Source organism: Microtus oregoni, unplaced genomic scaffold (genome assembly GCF_018167655.1).
Source record: "Microtus oregoni isolate MIOR12 unplaced genomic scaffold, Mior012 000010F_ref0000083, whole genome shotgun sequence".
Lineage (NCBI taxonomy): Eukaryota > Metazoa > Chordata > Mammalia > Rodentia > Cricetidae > Microtus > Microtus oregoni.
In genome coordinates this window covers 33,468,027-33,491,959 of record NW_024543069.1, presented here as the reverse complement: position 1 = coordinate 33,491,959, position 23,933 = coordinate 33,468,027, and the positions used below count along the sequence as shown (strand labels likewise).

Below are 23,933 nucleotides of genomic sequence, written 5' to 3'. Positions count from 1 at the left end.
CGAGGGTTTCATGACACCGACTCTGTGAAGAACACACGTGATTTTTAGCAATGGCTTTTAGCCTTGCCAATAATAAACACCACATAACTGACAGGTATGGGTCCCTTTATTAATGTAGAGTCCTTTCACCTTTGAAGATATTCCCCAGTCACCTACCATATTGTACTTAGAGGCAAAAGCCATATAAATACAAAGTGAACAGAGTCAGAACTTAAATGGAGCCACACAGGTTAACAGTACCTTCTCGAAAATTCACGCTCTTACATTGCAGTCCTGAGTCATCCACACGGTGCTCTCTTAAAAAGAAAAGCATAATATTAATAAGACCTTAATTCAGAAGCATTTTTTTAAGATTTATTTATTTATTTTATGTTTATGAGTGCTATATCTGCATGAATGACTTAAAGCCAGAAGAGGGGACCAGATGGCATTATAGATGGTTGTGAGCCACCGTGTGGTTTTGGGGAATTGAACTCAAGACCTCTGGAGGAGTAGCCAGTGCTCTTAACCTCCAACCGCTGAGTCATCTTTCCAGCGCCAGAATCAGTTTTCTTATTACTGGCACCCTATTTTTTCCACAGTCCAACACAATTTCTTTTACTCACTTCTGAGAAATAAGAGTTATTACTTTCTAATAAATATAACCAACATATGTAAAAAAAATCTTTTTCTTTTGTCAGTTCTGGGCATGAAACGTAGGGTTCACCCATCCTAGACAAGTGTGCCCCAAAGCCTTGAGTTGGGCCTCCAGTGTGAGCACTGGTGAGAAAAGACCCAGCACTGGTGTCCAGGCTGCTCTCAAACACCTGGGTTGAGTAATCCCCACACCTCACTCTCCTGATATCATATAAAACTGTTTCAAAATTTACCTAGAAGCATACATGATTTACTTTAGTACATATTTGAGGTTTTCAATGTTTTAAAAGTTGTAAGTGGCTTTGGAAAAATTAATGAAGTTCTCTAAAAAATATAATAATATGAGGTTTGGTAGCATACACCTATATTCCCAAAACTCCAGAGACTAAGGCAAGAGAATCCTGAATTCTCAGGCAGCATTGGCTATACAGTAAAATTTTTTCTAAAGCTAAAGTTTAAGAAATGAAGGAAGGAAGGGAGGGAGGGAGGGAGGGAGGGAGGGAGGGAGGGAATAATGATACTAGCTTTAGAAAATGAAATAATCATTTTTTATTTTTTATTTTCTTTTGGTTTTTTGAGACAGGGTCTCTCTGTGTGTACCCTTGGCTATTCTGGAACTCACTCTGTAGACCAGGTTGACCTCAAACTCACAGAGATCAGCCTGCCTCTGCCTCCTGAGTGCTGAAAATAAAGGCATGTGCCATGACCACCAGGCGAAATACCATTTCTGTACTTAGAATCTTATAGTAAGTAAATGAGGAATAGATCTTCGTAATCTGTGTTTATTCCTCAACCGTCTTATTACTGCAGTTACAAGTATAACATGCTTTAGCTGATAAAAAACTATAAACCCATATAAAGACAGCAAAACACAAGGCCTCACAGTACAGGTCTATAATGTCAGTCCTGGAGGCTGAGACAGGAGGACTACAAACTGAAGGCCTGCCTGGGACTCAGCACCTAGGCAACGTAACAGGACCCTCTATCAAAAAAAAAGTAAAAATTAAAAAGGGCTGGAGAGGGCCTTCAGTAGCTAAGAGCACTTGCAGCTCTTGCTGACGACCGAGGTTTTGTTCCTGGCAACCAACTGTGTGTAATTACAGTTCTCCATTCTGGTTCCTGAGCAGAATGCATGCATGTGGTCCATATACATATATATAGGCAAAACACTATAAAAACATAAAAATGAATCTTTATAAAGGAGGCCAGGGGCCTGTAAGATACATAGTAAAGGGCTTGCTAAGGGTCAATGCCCAGTGCTACGAATACAAAAAGACTTCATAGGGACAATTATCCTTCAGTAGTAAGAAAGCTTGTTAACTTTTAGAATTTACAAAGATATCTTACTGCTTCTACGTAGTTACCTTAATATAAAGAGAATCAGAATAATGTTTAGAATTCCCAGGAAGGCGCCAAGTAAAACCGGTGCTGTGTACATGTTGATCTGCAGCTTAATGGCGTCCCACGTTACACCGTTTTCTCCAATGAGTGCAAAGCAAGTCTGAAAAACTAATAAAGTATTATGTGTACAAGTAAGTATTGATATGAGAAACATAAGCTAAAAACTGTAAAAATGTTTACTACAGAACTGTTAGGGTCTATATGAAGTCACCATGTGTACTAAGGGTTCTCGACTGGAGTGAGAAAATTGGCTCTTGGTTGGTAAAGACAATGTATTCTTTTCTTGTATAATCCATAGATGTACATATGCATATATATATATTCAAACATTAGTATATTGATGGATATGAGGTATTAAATTTTCAAGCAGGATAGAATAAATAGGAAAAACATCTAAGAAAGCTCTTTTAGGAGAGTATTAAATGATGAGATATAGATATGTACATTCACAAAGATTATATCATTTGATCAATCAACTCAGCATCATTTCCTCTTGATTCTTTTTATTAGCATATACTAATTTTACATAATAATGGGATTTACTATAACATTTTCATAGATCTATAGTGTGTTCTTACCATATTTACCACCCATCTAGTGTCCTCTTTTGACAGGGGAGGAAGAGTGCATGGGACTGGGGCCTTCAGCCTGCTAAGTACCCATCCTACCACTGAGCTACACTCTAAACCCCAGTATCTACTTTCTTATAAAACAAAAAATGAAAGATAACTACTCTATAGAAGTTAATCTACACAATTTATTCAATGAATCAATTATAAACTTTAATAATTACATTGATGGGGGACAGGAGGGCTTTAACCTGCCAGGGTGCACCTGTGAAGGCTAGAGAAAAACTTTTAATGTCTCCTTAAACAAAGTGGTCTCCAGGGATCAAACTCAGTCCACCACACTTGGGAGTCAGCACAGAGACCCACTGAGTAATCTGGTTGGCTAAATCAGTTAGAAATTTAACCAGCTTTATTACAAGAAAGAAAACATAACAGTTTCAAGTAAAATATTTTGAGTATTTCTCTTTGTGTGGTACTTTACTATTAAGTCTGCAGTAAAAATTGGATGGAACAGTTCAAATCCTGGTTGAGAGCATTTCCCATGGGCCTGTCAGTAACTGAGATCTAACTTCAACTGAGAACAAAAACAGATGCTGCCTTTACAACAGTACTGGGTACAAAGCACCCAGAAAAATGTCAGCTCTGAGCTCCGGCTCCCCACCTTCTCGGGTGGCTCTGGACAGACTCTCTATACTGTGGGATCCTCGTCTGTAAATTGAGGCAAGCAGCATTCAACCAAGAGCTCTGGTGTCAGGACTGATGGAGGAAGGTCATTGGCTAATAAAGGCACTGCCCTGGCCCATTTTATTGGTTAGAAGATAGGTGGGAGGAGAAAACAGAACAGGATACTGGGAGGAAGAGAAAGTGAGCTCAGAGACTCCACAGCTCGCTCGGGAGCAGACACCTCAGAGAGAGACGCCATGCCCCGCTCCAGGGATGAAGCTCCGACCCAGGATGAACTAGGCTAGAATCTCCCCGGTAAGCGCACATTGGGGTGCTACACACAGATGATTAGAAATGGGCTAAATTAATATGTGAGAATTAGCCTAGAAGAGAATGGGCCAAGCAGTGATTAAATGAATACAGTTTCCGTGTAATTATTTCGGGCATAAGCTAGCCGAGCAGGCGGCTGGGGTGTTGGGGACGCAGCCTCGCCGCCGCCCTTATTACTTCACAGGACAATCAGTCTAGCAATACTAGTGCATTAAAAACATTAATGTCCACCCTGATAAGGCTATCTTTCAGTGGTAGAGTGCTGCCTAGCATGCACAAAGCCTTGAGTTCAGTATTCAGTATCACACTCTCCCACACACACAAACACACACACACACGCTCACAGTCTGAGGGAATTACTGTTTTATTTTTATGCTTTTCAGTTAACACATGAAATGTGTTCCATTATGTTTTTATGCATAAACATCACTGCACTTTGCTCATGTTAACCCCCTTACTCCCTGGCTCCTTCCCTCCATCCCTTCTAAAGTTTCTCTCCTTTTCCCTTTGGCCACAAAGCTTCATATATGGATTACATTTAAATTTGAACCTCAAAGGTTTTCCCGACTCAGATTTAAGCAGTTAAGTAAAGCCTGCCTACCTGGACCCAAAATAAAGCCCAAGGCTTGGCACGTGCTCGTATTGGCCATGGCACTTGTTCTTTCCTGAAGGGAAGTGGCACCAGCAATGTACGATCGGACAACAGCCACATTTCCTAGAGAGACCGTGACAAGGAAAGGAATCATCCATCAGCCATAATACTCACCTGCCTGGCTTGACACAGAGCAAGAAATACTGATAAATACCATGGTCACTTCTTCCTCTGTGCCATCCTACAGAGCGTGTAAGATTTTCATGGAATAAACACGTAACTAAAGGAACTAAGTATTTTCACTGATAAAAAAAAACTGTATCACTGTACAAAAACTCAACTAGGCTGAGTGGTGCATGCCTGTAATCCCAACAACTGGGAGACAGAGGCCAGGATAGGCCACATAGTGAGTTCTAAGCCAGCCTAAGGTAAATAGTGAGACTGTCTCAAAACCAACCAACACAACAAAACAGGAATCAAAATAAAACAAGCCCACCTATATCCCCAGTCTTAGATAGTTTTAAAATGGCATTCTAATACCAAGCTTTTCTCATCAAAAACCAGACAGCATGCATTAACAGTAGAGCGTTATGCTATAAGGACTATGTTACAGACAGCATGAAGACACATGGAATAATGGAAGACAGAAACACAAAGAGTCCACTAAGGGTGTAACTAAGGAATTTTGGACTGGAAAAGGCACAGTGGTTAAGCATTCACACTGCTCTTGTAGCAGCCCAGGACTCAGTTCCCATCACCCACAGCAGACGGTTCATGAGCACCTGTAACTCCAGCCCCAGGGGATTCAATGCTGTGCTCTGGCCTCTGAGAACACTGCTCTCACATGCATATCTCCACAGACACACATACATATACACAATACAAATAAAGGGTTTTTTTGTTATTAAGCACTTATTGTGTAGTAGAGACACTACTAGAAACCACAGAATATTTTAAAAATATCATTTACTGCTTTTAATACAAAAATTACTATAGTTGATGAGAAAAGATGGAAGCAGTGCAACAGTGCAAGCCAAGACCAGAACCAGGCAGGAAAGGATCCACTCAGGGGCAAGAAGCTCGAGAAAACTGCACACTGGATAGATGTGTGTCTTGAAGGTGAAGACTGATGGAAATCAAAGAAAGGACCTTTAGGTAACAGGGGGATCATGAGCAAAGGCAAATGACAGAAAGACATCTGCCTCTTCCTAAGATGTATATGCGATGTGAGACACGGGAGACATGGCTATGAACAGCAGGAAGAATAGGACACACACACACGCAATTACCTGCTCCAAATCCCACCAATCCACGAGCAATCAACATGTAGTATTTGTTATGAGCAGCTGGCACGTGGACATATGCATATAGGCAGTTGGCTGCCACCGAAATAAAGATGGAGACGATAAGAGGTTCTTTTCTTGGCCTATAATTAGACCATAAACCAAATAGAGGTGAAGCTACCATTTGGCCAAGACTATATGAAGCAATAACCCAGCCCAAAAAACTTGCATCGGCTGTCTGATCAATCTGCAGAGAAAAGTAAATGCTTTAAGAATTCTTACATGACAACAATCTTCAGCTTCTGACAACTACAAACATCCCAAGGCAGACTAGTGTGAATGTAAGTCTTTAGAACTAAGTAACTAAGTAACTGGGAACGTGACTTCCAGATCAGTTAGGAAACTATATTTAGCTTTGTAACAAATATGCAGGCTATTTTCCAGAGTAGCTGAACCTTTGGGGGTTAGTATTTCTGTGGAGAACTGGAACATGATAATAACCGTGGGGGAGTTCATCGCTGTACATTCAATATCATAGCACTGTATGGTAAGTACTAAGGACACGGAGATGAAGTGGAGTCATCCCTTGGTGTCCTCACAACTGACTCAGGACTCCCAAGAACACCAGAATGAGTACACACACAAGCCCTTCATATAGAACATTTACATAGCAACTACAAATACCTTCTACAGGTGTAAGTCATCTCTGATCATGTATAATACCTACTACAATGTATATTCTGTAAAGATAGATGCCACACAGTACAGTTGAGGGAGTAATAACAAGAAAAGTAGTACAAGTGATATTAAAAATAGTTCAAACCACAGTTACTTGAGTTTTTGGATTCAAAACGCAAAGAGAAGGACCAACTGTACACAGAAAACCTGTCCCAGACTGGGTGATGACAATCAGAGCTCCCAGAAGACATGAGAGAGCAGAGGCTTGCAGGGTGAATACTAGGAGAAGGAAGAGGGGAAGGAGAGAGGAAGGAAAGCAGCACGAGAGGCAAGGAAAGGGGCTGGAGAGGAGCTAGGAAAGGTGACTGTGTGGCCCTGCAGAGCCTGGGTCACCAAAGCCTGACACAGATGGATCTCTGGAAAAGCAGTAAGCAAGGAGGGAGCTGATCAGATACAGAGAGTTCAAGAATAAGTAATCAGAGTTAAGACAAAACCTGGTAGAAACACGAGGACAGTGTAAGCCGTGACATTCACACACGAACAACAGAAACTGAACTGAAAAGAGACTGCTTTCTGGTCAGTGTTCTAGAATAGAGCAGATTCACAACTGCATAATGCTAACACTGTCGTAGGCATCATAGGTGATCTAGAGATGATTACAGCATGCGGGAGAATGTGCTCATTTTACGTGCAAATAAATCACTTTCTTTAATGGACTTGCACATCCAAACATTGTGCTATATACTCGGAGAGGACCTGAAAACCAATCTCAGAGGAATAGCAAGAGACAGCCTTATTTCCTGTCCTTCTCATAAAGTTCTCCTGAAAGCCCAAATGAATGCCACAGGAAAATCATGAAGTTAGTCCTCGGAAATATCATTGTACATTTTGAGAAATCACTTAGTCTACATGAGCAGCTTTCAGAAGGGAGGTACTGATGATGTGAGCATGGCTGGTTAAGAAGGTGAGCACACCTGCACTCAGCCTGCCTCTCTCCTGGCATGAGTCTAATCTTGGCATAGCACCCTTTCTGCTGTAACTGTTTTCGTTTGGACAATAAGCATATGAACAAATTATACCTCCTTTGAGGAACAATTATTTTAAGTTATTCTGGGACAGATCAAACTACAGAACATTAAGGACACTCTCTAGCCAATGCTTAATAACACTAGAGTTGACTCTACTATTTCTTAAGAGAACAGATTTAAATGTACAAACCTTTTGAAGATATGGCCAGATTGACATTATCACAATAGAAAAACCTGCAAAGTGCAAAAAATGTTTATTTGTTTTATAATAATTTAATCACTATTACAAGTATAGCTTTTGAAAATATAGCACAGATTTTAAAATATTCTGAGCCTGAAATGTTACACACTCAAAGGCTTAATTTATCAAGCAGTGAAATCTTTATTCTCAGAAGGATAATAAGCTCTAATGTAAACTAGAAACACAAGGTAATCATAGTCCCAACTCGATACAAGAGCAAAGGATCTGCCTGTCGTCTCTCACATCTCTTGCCTTAAGTGGAAACTACTGAATGCTTATGCACCTTCCCGGCAGACTTACGTGGAGGAAAGGCCTCGCTGTCAGGGAAGTGCTAGTGTCTGTGCTGTCTAAAAGGGCGATCCCCTGCAGGAAAGATGAGGAAGGGGAGCACCATCTCAGGGGAAGCAATATGAACTGACATACTTGAAGATGGCCACACTATAAAAGCAAATTCCTGGATTCTGATAGGTTTCCCCACATGAGAACTACAATAGAAAACTCCTGCACTTTATCTTTTTTCACTTAGCTGTAGCAACGGGGATCAAACCCAGGGCCTCGTGCACTTGAGATAACTATTACTCCACCAGCCAGTCACAACCCAGGCCTTTTGTTCGATCTATATGTTAGGCAAATCCAGGCAGAAATTATAGAAAGTCTATTTTTAAATGTTTAGCTTTACTGCTGGGTGTAGGGGCCCATTTCTGTAATCTCAGCACTCCAGAGGCTGAGGCAGGGGTATCAAGTTTCAAACCAACTTCAAACATTGATTTACGTAAGAAAAATGTAGTGAGATATGATTCGTGTACCAAATGACCCACCCCTTTAAAGTATACAATTCATGTTCGGGGGTAGGAGAAAGCAACAGGAGGACAACTATACTCAAGATGCAGTGGGGGCTGGGAAGACCCGCATGCCTTTACTCCTAGTACTTGGGAGACAGGCAGGCAGATCTCTGCGGCCAGCCTAGTCTACAGAGAAAGTTTCAGGACAGCCATGGGCTACACAGAAAAATCCTTTCTTAAAAACAAAAAGAAACTAATGAATAGGTAAGTAAATCATCTTAAAACTAGCACAAAGCCAAAGCATTTTACTCTGAACCGTAGAAGTCGGCGTAACTTCCAGCACTTACCCACACTGCTCAGGAACATAGTGAGGTAGAGAATCCTAATAGATTTCCATCTACTCTTGTAAAGCTCTTGGGTTTCTACCATGTCCCATTCTCTAGGTGGAAAGAAGAAGAGGGTTTACAGGTTGAGTGTTCGTAATCTCAAAACTCCAAATCCAAAATGTTAGAGTAACTGAGTGTGGGATTCTACCATCAACCTCAGCCAGAGAATTACTGCAGAAATGCACATGCAATCATATTGACACTCTGTACCATCTCCTTCAAAGATCCAAGAACTGGAAAGTCCCAAGCCTTGCAGATAATGCACAAGGGTGGACTTCCTGGTGACTAGGGGCAGGAATTTATGCATTAATAATTTTACTCTGTCTTTTCTAAAGGTAAGAGTTATATAACTGACATCATTTATTAATATTGGCACCTCGGAATAAGCATTTTAAATTTCACTGTATGGAAAACACAAGACACCTTTAAGAAGGAAAACACTGAGCTGGGCGGTGTTGGCACACACCTTTAATCCCAGTACTTGGCAGGCAGAGGCAGGTGAGTTGGAGGCCAACCTGGTCTACAGAGGTAAAACATTGTTCAAAGACTTATGTTTACGTGGTCATATGTGGAGGCCTAATAGCAGACATCCTGATAGTCTGGCTATCCAGGTTGCTCAGGAATCCATTTCTGACTTCTGATGCGGGAAGTGGGGCCATCATACCCACCTGACATGCACATGAGTGTCTGGGGATCCAAACTCTAGACCTCAGCAAGCATTTGAACCTCTGCACCATTTCCACAGCTGTACTTCTCTATTGCTGAAGGATATTTTTTTTTTTTTGGTTTTTTGAGACAGGGTTTCTTTATTGCTTTGGAGCCTGAACTGGAACGCACTTGGTAGATCAGGCTGGCCTCGAACTCACAGAGATCCGCCTGTCTCTGCCTGCTGAGTGCTGGGATTAAAGGCATGTGCCGCCGCCACCCCGCACAATAGAATTCTGTTTATCTAATAGGATGATTGAATAAAGTTTCTTAAGGAAAGTTACATAAACTAGTTACAAAAAATATATCCCACAAATGGGATATATTAAAAATTAATTACTGTCACGAATGGTAAGATGGGCAAAGGTTCCTTCCTGCCTAATGACCTGTATTCCCACCCTAGAACCCACATGGTGGAGAGAACTGACTTCCCAAATTGCTGACCGACCTCTACAGGTATATCGTGGCACACGTGTCTGCACACACACAAATTAATGAGTAAGTACAGTAAAGATAAGGTGTCTCCAATAATTACTCTTATGTTTCTGACTTGTCCTAGTTGATGGCAGCATATTACCTTTCCTGTGAGCTGTCCTGATGGGAATGATGTCACCTAAGACAGTCCCATGGGGAGCTTCCTGGAGCACTGACCTTTGCTATCAGGACTAAGAGTAAATGTATCAATTGACATCCTACCTCTGTTTGGTGATACTTGAGTGTATATGCTCATTCTGTGTAACGGCGTAAACGAATGCAGACAGATTGTAATATATATATATATATATATATATATATATATATATATATATATATAGCTTTGCTGTAGAAATAGACTTACAGAACCACCGTTCCTGCGGAGACCAGGAAAGCAGAAGCAGCTGTGGGGAGCACGCTCGCCAAATTTATAGGCAAACATTAGCCCGAGGTGAACATGTCCCCTAAGGGGCGGGACATATCCCTACAATTCTGTGATCACAAAGGTTCCAGCGTTGGCAAACTTACCTTGTATGAGCACTACTCTTTCCAAAAATCAAGACATCTTAAAGACAGAATGCCTACTTATTCTCCAAGAGGATTTCTTTTGGAGAAAGGGCTTGGTTGATTTGTTGCTGTTGCTGCTGTGGACCCAGAGTCTAAGTCCTCCTGTTCAGTAAAGTTCTGTACCACAGTATCTGTGGTCCAAAGCATTTTATAAAATAGACCTTGGTACTGTCAAATTTATCACCACTGAAGAGCTTTCTTTTTTAAAATCTGCTGTGTTTAGAAATGAGAACAGGAAGAAGAGAAACAAGTTTTAGATCTACTATTTGCCAAGGATATTCAATATTGATATACATGTATTTCACGTTTTTACATTTACTCATTATCTTATTTATTGTGTCATGTGTATGGGTTTTAGTGCTGTGACATGCATGTCGAGCTCAGAGAGGATAAACTGGGAGTCGTTCTCTCTTTCAAAGTTAAGGTCATCAGGCTCAGAAGCAAGCTCCCACACCCACTGAGCCATCTCTCCAGGCCCCACTACTCAAACATTTAAAGTGCTGAAAAACTACAAACATAATATTCTGACCTACACAGAGACCTTTCAATTGTGATGTGAAACACCTGAAAAATAGCAGAACTCAAGATGACTGTATTAAAAACTCAACATATCAGCTGGGTAGTGGTGGCACACGCCTTTAACCCCATCATTCAGGAAGCAAAGGCAGGGGGATCTCTATGAGTTCGAGGCCAGCCTGGTCTACAAGAGCTAGTTCCAGGTCAGCTAGGACTGTTACACAGAGAAACCCTGTCTCAAAAAAAAAAAAAATCAACATATCTGAATTAAATGTATACCATTGAGGTTAACTTCACACTGGGAAAAGCATGCATTATTGAATCCAGAGTATGGTCTCTCATATCAATTTAATACATGGTTAGTGTTATACTTTTAGTGACCAATTATTATTCTCTGGAGATTATAAATTAAACACTTTATCACTTTATAAGAAGTATCAGGACAATCTACACTTTCAAATAACTATTTCCCTAAGCTCTTTCTCACCTGAGGAACCGAGAAGTAAATTACTTTTGTGAAGAAAGACAATAAAACTGTTTAAGTAACTCCAGTTAAAAAGAGAGAAAAAAAAGAACTTTCCTAGTCAGAAGGCAGTTACATGATCAAGGCCAACCTTGGCTATGTAGTGAATGTAGGGCAGCCTGTGCTATAGAGTGGAAATGTGTCTCAAAAAAAAAAAAAAAACACAAACACATTTCCTTGCCAAGCCTGTAATCCCAGCAGTCAACAAACTGAGGCAAAACATGTGGTGGTGCTTTAAGCCTCAACCATTCAGAACTAGGCAGGAGGATCAGGAGTTCAAGGTAATGTTGGACTACATAATAACTTAAAGGCCAGCCTGGGCTCCAAGAATCTGGGGGAAAAAAAGGGAAAGACCTGGAAAAGATGTCAAGGTCAACATCACCCTGGGATATATAGCAAGACTCTCCCTCAAATTTTTTAATACATGTTTTTCACTTATTAAATTTGCTTTTGATTTTATGCATGGATGCGGCTTGCATGCACGTCGGTACACTGCACCAAATATATGCAGTGCCCTTGGTGGTGGAACGAGGGAGACAGATCCCCTGGAACAGAGTTACAGATGGTTATGAGCTGCCATATGGATGCTAGGAACCAAACCTGGAACTTCTGCAAGAATAACAAGTGCTCATAACTGCTAAACAATCTCTCCAGCCCCTAGCTGTCTTCTTAAAATGTTATCTCTTAGAAATTGAAGGGATGAGAAAATTTAAAGTTAGGATTTAATGACTACCTTCTATATAGTGGATGAAACAAAAATGCTCAAGTTGTGGTTGAAGGGCTATTTGAGGACAGTAACCCCCACTGTCTAAACTCTAATCGCAGAAAAAGAAATGAACATTTCTAATGAAAGCTGCAGTGTTCACCCTGTAACAAATGATGGAGGCTGGCATTCCCCATCATGGGGGCCTGGCAGCCTGCACTTCTGATGGAATATACTAGCATTTCTCAATATTGCTTATATGACAGTCTTGTGATCAAGAAAGAAACAGTTCATGAATCCAAATTGTGAGAGACTCAGGAACACTGACCTAAACTAGGAGTCAACTGTGACATGAGCAGAGATATGTCCAGGGACAGTTCATTTTGTTTTGTTTTGATACAGTCTCTATATGGTCCTGGCTGTCCTAGAATTCCCTATGTAGTCTGAGGCAAGGCTGGCCTCAGACTTGCAAAGATGCACCTGCCTCTGCCTCCTGAGTGATGGGACAGTTCTAAGTTAAAGAGTTTAAAACAGACTAGAACCAGCATATGAACAGTGATTGTCTTGTGTACATAGATTGTGACTGTGTATGTTTGCTATATTATTGGGACAACTGCAGAAATAAGGAATACAGAGTATAGATTGTATAATACTCTTGAACTGGTGTTTCTAGTTGTACAACAGTGATGGAGTTGTGTAAGGGGCAGGCTTTGAAAATGTGCTTGGAATAAGCACTATTATGTCTGAAACTTACTTCAGGTTGGCAAAAAGTGTGTATAAAAAGACAGTTGATTGGTGTGGAAAAGACTAAATGAAAAGGTATTGGGCATTCACTATGCTGTTACCTCAACTTTTCCATTTATTTCTTTCTTTTTGTGTTTGTGTGTTTGTTTGTTTGTTTGTTTTGGGGGACAGGGTTTCTCAGCAGCTATGGAGACAGTCCTGGAACTCGCTGTATAGACCAGGCTGGCCTCGAGTTCGCAGATATCCGCCTGCCTCTTCTTCCTAAGTGTGGGATTAAAGGTCTGCGCCACCACCACCCAGCTTCTACATTTCTTATATCTTTTTAATTTTGATAACACAAACATGGCTGAGACTACTTTTTACAGACTTCTGCTTTACCAGGGTGTAAGAAGAAATACTATAGCTGGGTATGGTGGCACACACCTTTAATCCTAGCACTCAGGAAACAGAGGCAGGAAGGCTTCTGATTTTGAGGCCAGCCTGGTCTACACAGCAAGTTCTAGGCCTGCCAGGGCTACACAATGAGATCCTCTCTAAACAAAGAAACAAGCAAAAGAAAGAAAAGCTGTACTTACTTCCAGGGGGATCCGTTGAACTTTTCCTTTCTGTCTACTATCAGTGCTACATTCTTGCATTAACTTTCCAACTGGAATTCTATCCCAAATAAAACAGCAGTGTCTAACATTTCCAGAGCCACAGCTCCCCATAAAAACGTGTGACTTAAAATCCAGGAAGAGTACACAATACACTGGTGTGAACCAAACACTTGGGAAACACTGAACAGGAATAGGAAAAAGAGCTACATTTTGGACAGTGTATATTCAGCACAGATGCTGGGGGTGGGGCCCAGCAGCACTGTACTAGCAAAAGGACAGCTCTGGACTCATCTACTCAAGAGTAGCAAACCCAGACTCAGGGCTGCAGAGAAAGCAGGATTTGCTTCCTGAGAGGCTGGTGATGTACAGAACTGGAGAGACGGAACAAATAAAAACGTCCTATAAAGGAGTGCACCGCAAGACAAGCACATAGCACTTGCCTGCTACCGTGCTTGCCTAATCAGAACACCTGTCGGTAGCTGGAGAGCGCATACTAAGATTTGCAGGTGAATATGTTACCAGTTTGACGACAGAACACTAACTCCCAAGTCTAAATCCTTTCATCAACAGACCAATCTACCTCATTTATTATGATTTGTGGATTTTCTCTTGTTGACCAACTATCCACACTATCCTTGACTTTGTCTTTAGGCCTGAGCAAACCCAATTTATTTATTAATGGAGCCACTTACAGAAAGTGTGCCAACCCCTGCCCTCTTGAAACTCATAAAGTAGGTCAGTTGGAAGCACTAGATACTGAAAAAGAAGGACCTAAGCCAATTAGATTAGTAAGTCATAATTGACTGATCTTGTTGGGTAGGAAGGGCTGTTCGTTAGCTAAATTGAAGTTTGTGCAGTAAAGTAAAAGAAGCAAACCTGTCAGTCATAACGTCAAATTGTGACTTTTGCAAACTGTGGACAGTGGTCAGCTATAGCGGGTCTACAGAATGCAGGGTCTGCTGTAAAAGAGGCAGCTTATGTTTGTTTTATAAATAATATTATTTGTATATATAATGTACACACACAAACAGGAAAAATCGAAACTTGAGAAGAAAACGAAGTAGCTCTCAAGCAGGAACTCTCGTAACGGGACTCTGACAGGAGCCTGAAGCCAATGCGAAGCTGCTGTGACCTCCAACCCCTAAGTGAGCAGCCCCTTCCCCGGCTCTCTGGGTACCCTAGTTCCCCAAGTCCAAAGCTCCGCACTGTTCCAAAGTAAACGCGATTACCCGGGAGCCTGTCCGGAGCGGCTCCGGTGCGGTGGCCCGGTCCACGCATGCGCGGCCGGGTTCGGGTTCAGGTCAGTGTACACACAGGACCGAGCCTGTCCCACCCCACCTGCTCACCTGCTTCCGGGAGAGCCGGGGCCCAGGAGAGGCTCCCGCTCGGTCTCGCTTCCCAGGCTCGCCATAATGACAGCCCGCACCAGGCGGCGCGCCAACTCTCGCGACAACTGCTTCTTCTCGGCCCGAGCTGTCAAACACCGCCGCAACTGCGCGTGCGCGCCGAAGGGCCGGGAGTGGACCGGCGGTGCGGGGGTTAATGTGCGGCTGGTGCCTCGCGGGAGCCTGAGGCGGTCGGCGGCGTTGATCGTGGTGATGCAAGCCGGAAGAGGCGGGAAGAGGCCAGAACCGCCCGCTCGGGGCGTGTCCTGAGGGAGCCCCGCCCCGTGCTCGTCCTCCTTGCCTGCCGGGCTGGCAGCGAGCCCGCTGCTGGGTACCTGGGAAGATCTGCTCTTGGCTTTCTGAGCTGAGGCGAAAGTCCGGTCCCTAGAGCGCGGAGAGCTGCGGTGCCAGGCGCCTCGGCGGACTCCCCTTCAAGTGTACGTCTGCAGCGGCCCGTAAGTAGCAGCCGGTGCGCTCCCGTCTTCTGCTGTGTACGTGCCGGGCAGCATGAGCGCAGCCGGGTCCTGGTCCTAGGGAGGGCATTGGCGGCCCCTGTCCTCCCCTGCCGGCCCCTGGCTCCTCACCTGAGGGGTCTGAGGGATCCGTCTGAGGTGGCAGCCAGCTGCTGCTGCGTCTCTGGCTCCCGGCCCCTCGAGCCTCAGCTTCGCCCAAATGCCTTCAGCAGAGCCTGCCTAGCGCCCACAGGCTGCTTTCACCATCAGGAGCACAGATATTCACCAGATGCTGTTTACTTCCTGCCATGGGACTTGTCGGCTAATAGGTGCCAGAAATCATTGCGTGTCACGACGTTTGCCTGCTCTAGATAACATTGTCATGTGATGTCACTGGATCACCTCTATCCTAGGAGATGTGTAAAGCAGAAACACTTCTACTTTACCGCGACCTGAGGTCGAGATAAGTTACCTGGAATCCCGGTGGAGAGGTGACAGAGTTGGGACCCAGTCTCGGTTGTTTTCATTAGTGTGAGCGCTCAGCGTTTGTCCTGCCTCATATGAGCTCTCTGTTGTGTGGGGTTGCCATCACCCCACCTCTGATCGTTCGCTTGTCATCATCTCGTGTATAGCCAATCAGGCCTATCCCAGTTGAGAACGGCTAAATTTGAAAAGTGTCTTCTGCTACTTGGCTCCCGAACCCAGCTCTGGTTTATTAGTTACTTGCTCGTTCTCAGACTTGCGGATTCCTTTATAGTAACAAAAACATGCAGCTTCTTCTGATTGGTTACAAGAGTATAGACGGGTAGAAAATGAAGCATTTTCCAACCATGGTACTGCTTCCTGAGTCACGGTTATCTTTGCTAATCCCGAGGCTGACACAATTTGTGGCGCATATATAGCGGAAGAAGAAAATGTTAACTAGTCTTCCACCAAGCAGAATGTGCTGTGCATGTTAAAGGAATGCTTATTCAGTTCCCTCCTGTCATCCCTACAATAAGGAAGAGAGGGATTGATTGTCCAAGTAGACAGAAGCGAAAGGCAGCGGGAATAGGTAGGTTGCTGAGGGTTGCACAATTAACCAACAATGGCTTGACTTCGAGAAACAGTTCCTCTGAGGGCAAAACCTGTGCTCTTTACTGCCAGATTTCCTGTAAACAGAACACCAACAAGACTATCTTCTCATATTTCTTAATATCAATACAAGCTTTCAGTTTGTTCAATTGAAATAACGTGTTGCTATTTATTAGTCCAAATGTAGTTTCCCACTTTGAGGTTGAGGCGTCTAGCTCAAGGTCACACAGCTAGTGGAAGAACCAGCTCTTTCCACTAAGGCCTCCAAGTGATGACTTCAGCCCACAGAAACCCATGCAGTGAGTGTATAAACAACTCCCGAAATCGACTCCTGTTTCTCCAAACATTCTCAGTAGCAGTCAGAGCAAACATGGGGAAGACAAATGTGTTCTTTTTAATACTCCCCCAAAAAGAGAAGCAAAATTTTAAGAGATTAAATAAATCCCACGCTAATGTGTTACTCAAAGATGTGGGAATTGTTCGGTATTCTCTTTTCCCTCATTTTCTTTTTCGGTGTTGCTAGAGATTGAACTAAACCTTGCAAATACTCTATCGGAAAGCTATCAACCGAGCTATATACCCAAACCCTGGCTGGGTTTTCTTGAATGATGGTTTAGAATAGATAGTTACCTCTCTCCCAAATACAGTGTAAGGGTAAAAGTGCTTAGGTTGGTTGCCAAAGAGTAGTGAATTTTAACAGCATTGACATTTTTGTGATTTGAAAGTGTGAAATGGAGGGCTGAGAGATCGGTCTGAGGTTAAAAGCACTTGTTGCTCTTGCAGAGGATCAAAATTCAATCCAGTTCTAAGGTATCTGATACCCTCTCCAGACCTCAACAGACACCAGGCACATACAAGGTTCATATACATACATGCAGGCTCTGATACGTATAAATTAATTTTAAAAAATATGAAATGAAAATTAAGTCTCTTGTGGGAGAACGAAAAGGAAGTTATTGTATATCGTAGATTGAAAATTACATTTTAAATTTTTAATTTTTGTGCAAATTGTGCACATGTGAGAACGTCAGAAGACAGCGTGCAGAAATGGGTTTCTGTAGGAAGAAAAAGTAATGTTTGTTTAAATACTTAGATATCAAAGCAGTAGGAGATTAAAAAGTACTAGATGGAGTAACATTAATAGATGTGAGTGCCACGTTAGCAATAAAACTCATCTCTAGGAAAGGCATTCCATTCCTTGGCACTGTGATCATACCTCTATTTTTGTTCCACTTTGTTTTTCTCCTTCCTACGTGCTATTTAAAAATGGAGGTGGCAGGTGGGTCGCTTTCCGTTTGCTTGGTTCTTACTCCAGAACTGGCTGCTGCTTCTGCAGGGTCTTGTTGCCCTCTTGCTTGACCTGAGGGCTTTTAGAACCTGGAACAGTTCCAGATGGCATTTCTCTATGGTAAAGTGGTGTCGTCTTTATCCCAACTTAGAAAACTCATGGTTCTGCAGAGCCTGAACACAGCCAGCCCTGCCTAGAAAGCTCTGTTTTTAGAGACTGGGGAGATGGCTCGGTGAGTAAGAACACTTTCTACACAAGTGGGAGGATCTGAGTTCAAGTCTCCAATGCTTTTGGGAAAAGCTGGGCATTGCTGCATTTGTCTGTAACCGCTATCACTATCTGAGTGATGGAAACAAAGATTGCTAAGGCTTGCTGGCTGCCAGCCCTAGCTCTGGGTTCAGTGAGCAACCTGCTCTCAAGGCAGAGTGATACAGAGGAACAGCCAATGTCCTCTGGCCACTGCATCTCCACTGGCATGGGACCCTGCACACACACACATGCAGTACACCATACACACATGTACACACACATACACATATACCTCAAAAAAGAACTGTCATTTAGATAAGAAGACCTGCATAATACCAGATTTCAGAACCAAATGCATAATAAACTCTGGTTGTGTTTGTGTGTGTGTGTGTGATTTGCTTTCTGATCCTCTTCTGTGAATTGGTAAATACAGCAAGGAAATAAATTGCCTTTAGGCTTGGAGTGGGCTACTACATAGGAAAGCAAAATGATTTGGGAAACTTTTCTAGTGTAGGGTTGAAAAGGGCTGAACAATTTGGTATATAATGAATATTGTTCGTTTTTAAAGTGCTTTGGGCATGTTTTGGCATGTTGACATTTGTCTTTAATCCCAGAACTCGGTGGAGTTTGAGGCCAGCCTGGTCTATGTAGTAAGTTCCAGTACAGCCAGGGTTATGTAGAGAGTTTGTCTCAAAAATCCAAAAAAAAAAAATAATAAAAGTGAAATTTATGTAGGCGGTTCTTCTGTCTATATGTTCCTTTCATTGTTTTCTTTTTTTGTTTTGTTTTGTTTTTGATTTTTGAGACAGGGCTTCTCTGTAGCTTTTTGGTTCCTGTCCTGGAACTAGCTCTTCTAGACCAGGCTGGCCTCGAACTCACAGAGAGCCTGCCTCTGCCTCCCGAGTTCTGGGATTAATGGCGTGCACCACCACCCGCCTTCATTGGTTAAATAAAGAGACTGCCTTGGCATTTTGATAGGACAGCAGTTTAGATAGGCGGAGTAGACAGAACAGAATGCTGGGAGGAAGCAGAGTCAGGCAGGCGCCATGAAACTCCAGCCTGAGATGGACGTAGGTTAGAATCTTCCCCGTAAACCAATACCTTGTGTTACTACACAGATTATTAGAAATGGGTTAATCAAGATGTGAGAATTAGCCAATAAGATGCTGGAACTAATGGGCCAGGCAGTGTTTTAAATGAATACAGTTTCCGTGTAATTATTTTGGATAAAGCTAGCTGGGCGGCAGGGTGCTGCCCGCTCGCCTCATCACTACAATTGGCTGCCCAACATGGTCTACTAATTCCATGTAAAATCTGAGAGAGATTAAAAAGGAGAGAGAGAGAGAGAGAGTTTAACACAGCTTTTTGCTGTTTGGTGGTGGGGTGCTTCCGAGAAATTTTCCCGATTCAGCAATAGCAGCAGAATAAAAGCCGCACCATTTTAAAAGAAGGCTTCCTGGGCCTTGCTGTCAGTTCAAACTCTGGCAATGGAGCATTTCTGGGCCCACTTGGGGTCGGGAACAAAATAGCTGAGACCATATCAGTGGCTCAGCTCTTCCTGCCTGGGTAGGCAGTGAGATCAGGTCTACTAAAAAGTGATAGTTTCAGTTTCTGGGCTGTGCTGCCATTGCAATCTGTCTGGCTCCTGCAGGAGACAAAGCTTTTTAATGGAGCATTTGGAGTAAAGCGCTATGGTTTGTTTGATGGCAAATAAACTCGCTGTGTGCCTAAAAGGGGGACATTGCCTGCCGTGACCCAGAGGCACAAGCAGCTCCTCCATGCTAGCAATGAAATGTGCAGGCCTCAGATGCACAAGTGGCTCCTCCATGTTGGACTGGGCAGGGCATGCCCGCAATACCTGTTTTTGACCTAGGAATGTCACAGCTTAGATTCTTAAGCTCTCAGCGATTTAAAAGCGCAAAACAAAAATGTTTCTGGACAGTAAAAAATTATAGACAATGCAATAGGACAGATTCAGACATAAAAGACCTCTAAATGGGTCATAGTGTTAGACATACGTAGGCTTGGGAGATAGAAGAAAAAGAATATAGAGAATAAAGAAAATGAGTTTAAAAGGGGTAAGGTCTTTAAAGAGACAGAGTACAGGTAGTTATAGATTAAAAGAAATAAAGAAAAATAAGCCACCTAAAAATGGAAAATTCACGGAGAGTTTGGATTCTATATATTGTATTTTGGTTGAATTTTTGACTGTGAAGGAAGTAAATACAGAGAGACAATTTGTTGTGCGGGCTGCTAAACTGATCCAACGTGTATATTCTAAAGGTATCATGACTTCCAAATTTGGGTCTAAGGATATGATGCTTTGGAGAGGGTCTTCTTTTGTTTTCACAGAGGATGAGACCCTGTGGATTGCTTCTATTCCAATATTGTATGAACAACCACGCCCTCCTGAAAGGTTGCTGTGAACATCCTCAAAAAATTACTTCACTCAACTGCCAATTGAGATAAACCTGGCACACAGGTTACCCCATAAAAGACCTGATTAACAGCGCCCCTATACAGTAAGAAGAAGTTTGGAGACAAATAAATATGTCCATATTCCCAAATATTGTTTATAAATGTTTTTACATTTAAAGGGGGATATAATATAGATATGAATATTTTGCATTGGTATGGATTTTAAGGTAAATTTTGTTATATGTATATGTATTTCTGATCTCGATTAAGGTATTGTGATTGTGTAGCTCATTTAAAAATGTAATGTATAATCAGGAAATATAGGTTGTTAATGAATAATCATCAATAATAATCAAGCTTGTAGTCATGTTAGTTAGATTTTCTAGATATATAGAGATATATTTCAGTTAGATAGGCATTCTTCATATCTTTCAAAGACTACCGAATATGGAATTAAATGTTTTAATAACTTAGGGCTTTTCATGACAATAAGACACGTCTGCTCCTGGCAGCACCAAGCTACTTCCTGAGGAAGATGGGCACCAAAGAGGCTCCTTATGGAGTTTGATAGCCATTTGGGCAAGAAACTGCTTTTGCCTGGACTGTTGCATAAACTGAACACAAAGAACCTGAAGAAGAGGACTGCTGAACTTGCCTAAAGATGAGGTGGTCTTTCGGTGTTCCTGATTCATAAAATAGTCTGTGAGACATTCTGCAGGACACAGCAGATAGTGACTGAACTGCCTTTGAAATTTCCTACTTCATGGAAATGTCTGGTGAAAACTACGGGCCTGTAAGCTGAAGATGGATGGCCCAACAGTACAAAAGAACTTTGGGTAACTGTACAGGCAGTGAGATGTCTCTGTCATTTCTAGAGTTTTAGAAGTTGCTTACTTCTTGTTTACTTAGGTAATATTATATCCTTCTGAAGTCTTTGATGGAGTTAAAGAATGGATAGTTATAGTTTTCCTTAGTTATGATAAAAGATAAAATATATATAAATATTTTAGCTGTAATTCTTACTTAGTAACTGTTTTGTTATATGTAATTTTAATATGTTAAACTGAAAGCCTATCTTTTTTGTTTAAACAGAAAAAGGGGAAATGATGTAGGAGGGTCTTCTGTGTATGTGTTACTTTCATTCATTAAATAAAGAGACAGCCTTGGCCTTTTGATAGGACAGCAGTTTAGATAGGCAGAGTAGACAGAACAAAATGCTGGAAGAAGCAGAGTCAGCAGATGCCATGAAGCTCTGGCATGAGATGGACGTAGGTTAGAATCTTCCAGGTAAGCCACTACCTTGTGCTGCTACACAGATGATTAGAAATGGGTTAATCAAGATGTGAGAATTAGCCAATAAGATGCTGGAACTAATGGGCCAGGCAGTGTTTTAAATTAATACAGTTTCTGTGTTATGGTTTCCGGAGCTAAGCTAGTCGGGTGGGGGCTGGGCAAGAAGAAAAGCAGGCATGATCGCCTCATCACTAAATGAAAGAGCTCTTGAATAGCATACTATTTCTTGTTGGAGAATATTTGGTTTTTGTTTGTTTTTTGCTCACATGGAATTGACTTAGTGTCATGATATATGTATATTCCAATGGCGAATGTTGACCCTTACATGCGATACTAGAAAAAGACAGGACCTATATTACAAGCAACTGTTCTGTAGTTTAATAAATATATAGAAAAATGTGAGTAATGAGTATATAAACCATTACAGAAAGATCCAAGTAGTAACATAGTTTAAATCATCCTTAGCTTTCTGTCTCTGTGACAAAATACCTAGAAAACTAACCTAAACTGGGAGGAAGTGTTTTATTCTCTATTGTTATGAAGACAGTATGACCAAACTTACTTCTAGAAGAGTTTATTTTGCGGCTTAGAGTTTCTGAAGTTGAGTAAGTGACCATTGTAGTGAGAACATGACAGCAGGCAGGCATGGTGCTAGAGCAGTAGCTAAGACCATCTGTATCTATAAAAAGGAGGCAGAGAGGACTAACTGGGAGTGGGATAGGCTTTTGGAACCTCCAAACCCACCAGCATTGGCTCTTCCCACAAGGTCTCCTAATCATTAACAAACAGTTTCACCACCCAGAGGCCAAGTATTCAAATGCATGTGCCTATAAGGGGCCATTCTCTTTTATTTTGACACATGGTTTCAGAGGCTTTGGTTGTTCATTTGACCACTTTGCTTTTTGGCCCATGGCAAGGAAGAGCATCATGACATGGAACATGTGGCAGAGACGCTCCTTTCCAGTCACAGACTGGGAAGAGGGAGAGAAAAGGGGAACACAGAGAAGAGAGCGAGCCAGACTCTTGATACACCTCAAGCATACATACCCAGGAACTCAACCACCTCATAAAGGTGGGTGTACTACCACCCTATAAGCTGAGCACCAAGTGTTTAGCACATCCAGAGGACATTTCAGATCCTAACCATAACAGTAACTATTCTTCACTTAGAATTGCATTTCCTTGCCAGGCGGTGGTGGCACACACTTTTAACCCCAGAGCTCAGGAGGCAGACGCAGGCAGATCTCTGTGAGTTCCACGCTAGCCTGATCTACAGCACAACTTCCAGGACAGGCATCAAAGCTACACAGAGAAACCCTGTCTCGAAATACAAAACAAAACAAAAACAAACAAACAAAAAGAAGTGTTTCCTTAAACTGTACCTCCATCCCACCACATTTATCCAAAGAGCTGACTTCATTGGGAGTATGTAACATATGTAACGTTATATTTGTGTGTGTGTGTGTGTGTGTGTGTATACATGCTGTGGTAAGCAAGTAGATGCCAGAGGACAACTTGCAGAAGCCAGTTCTCTCCTTGCAGCCATGTGGGTCCTAGACAATCAAGGAGGTATCAGGCAAGTACTTTTAGCTACTGAGCTTTCTCGGCAGCTCTTGATTTTTGTTAACTAGGTAAAGAATACACTGGCTATTCTGTTTCCAATTTAATTCACCCCTAATAGTCACAATCCATTTAGTGCAAACCCCGAAACTAAAGGTGTAGGTTCACAGATGTCACTGCCCTAGATGCCGGTCTCACTTCAGGGGTCTCCAGGCCATCATAAAGATACCTTCTGACTTGACTTTAAGAAAAGTTCTCTTAAGTTTCTTGTGGATCACTGATTTGCTAGAATGACTGACAGAACTCTGAAAAACCCTATATAGTGCTTATTTTTTTAAATTATACAGTGCTTATAATAAAGGGTAGATACAACACAAAATCAGCCAAACATGTTGAGATGTGGTCTCTACAAGTGGAGTCAGGGAGTGTCTCCATTCAAACATAACGATATCTGTTCAACAGAGTCCCACCAAAGCCAGCGTCTAGAGTCTGTATTGGGGTTATATTACTCAGACATGATAAACTATGTGGTCCAATGATAGAACATAACGTGCAGTTCCCATCCTCCAAGCTGGCCTGAAGTTCAGCCTTCTAATTATGTGGTTTATCTCTCTGGTGGCCTGAAACTTTTTGCCACTATGCTCACTATGAGCCACCTCAGTAGCAAGAACCCTGGGAGGGACTGGATCTTATAGAGTCCTAGGTTTGTCCATGCTTCACATACACCCACAGCCTCTCAGATACTTTTGTTTTAAAGATGAGGTCTTACTGGTACCCCGGGTTGGCCTTAAATTCAG

General features: G+C 42.2%; 2 protein-coding genes across 3 annotated transcripts in view; one reads left to right on the top strand and one right to left on the bottom strand.

Moving 5' to 3' along the window:
* Mfsd8 (major facilitator superfamily domain containing 8) overlaps positions 1–15,672 on the bottom strand; it is a 34,628-nt gene extending 18,956 nt beyond the window's left edge. Inside the window, exons 1-7 of one of the 2 annotated variants that reach the window (XM_041659271.1) lie at positions 14,764–15,672; positions 8,551–8,642; positions 7,371–7,414; positions 5,481–5,721; positions 4,201–4,314; positions 2,001–2,145; positions 241–296 (exon numbers count right to left, since the gene is read on the bottom strand). In XM_041659271.1, the coding sequence (XP_041515205.1) occupies positions 241–296; positions 2,001–2,145; positions 4,201–4,314; positions 5,481–5,721; positions 7,371–7,414; positions 8,551–8,642; positions 14,764–14,828 (757 nt within the window). In that variant the 5' untranslated portion in view covers positions 14,829–15,672. Of the gene's footprint in view, positions 1–240; positions 297–2,000; positions 2,146–4,200; positions 4,315–5,480; positions 5,722–7,370; positions 7,415–8,550; positions 8,643–14,646; positions 14,698–14,763 lie in introns of those variants that run through there. The other variant, XM_041659272.1, reaches the window with a different exon arrangement.
* Abhd18 (abhydrolase domain containing 18) overlaps positions 15,092–23,933 on the top strand; it is a 45,885-nt gene continuing 37,043 nt past the window's right edge. The window contains exon 1 of the mRNA XM_041659273.1: positions 15,092–15,257. The gene's annotated coding sequence lies outside the window, so the exon portion shown is untranslated. The remainder of the gene's footprint in view (positions 15,258–23,933) is intronic.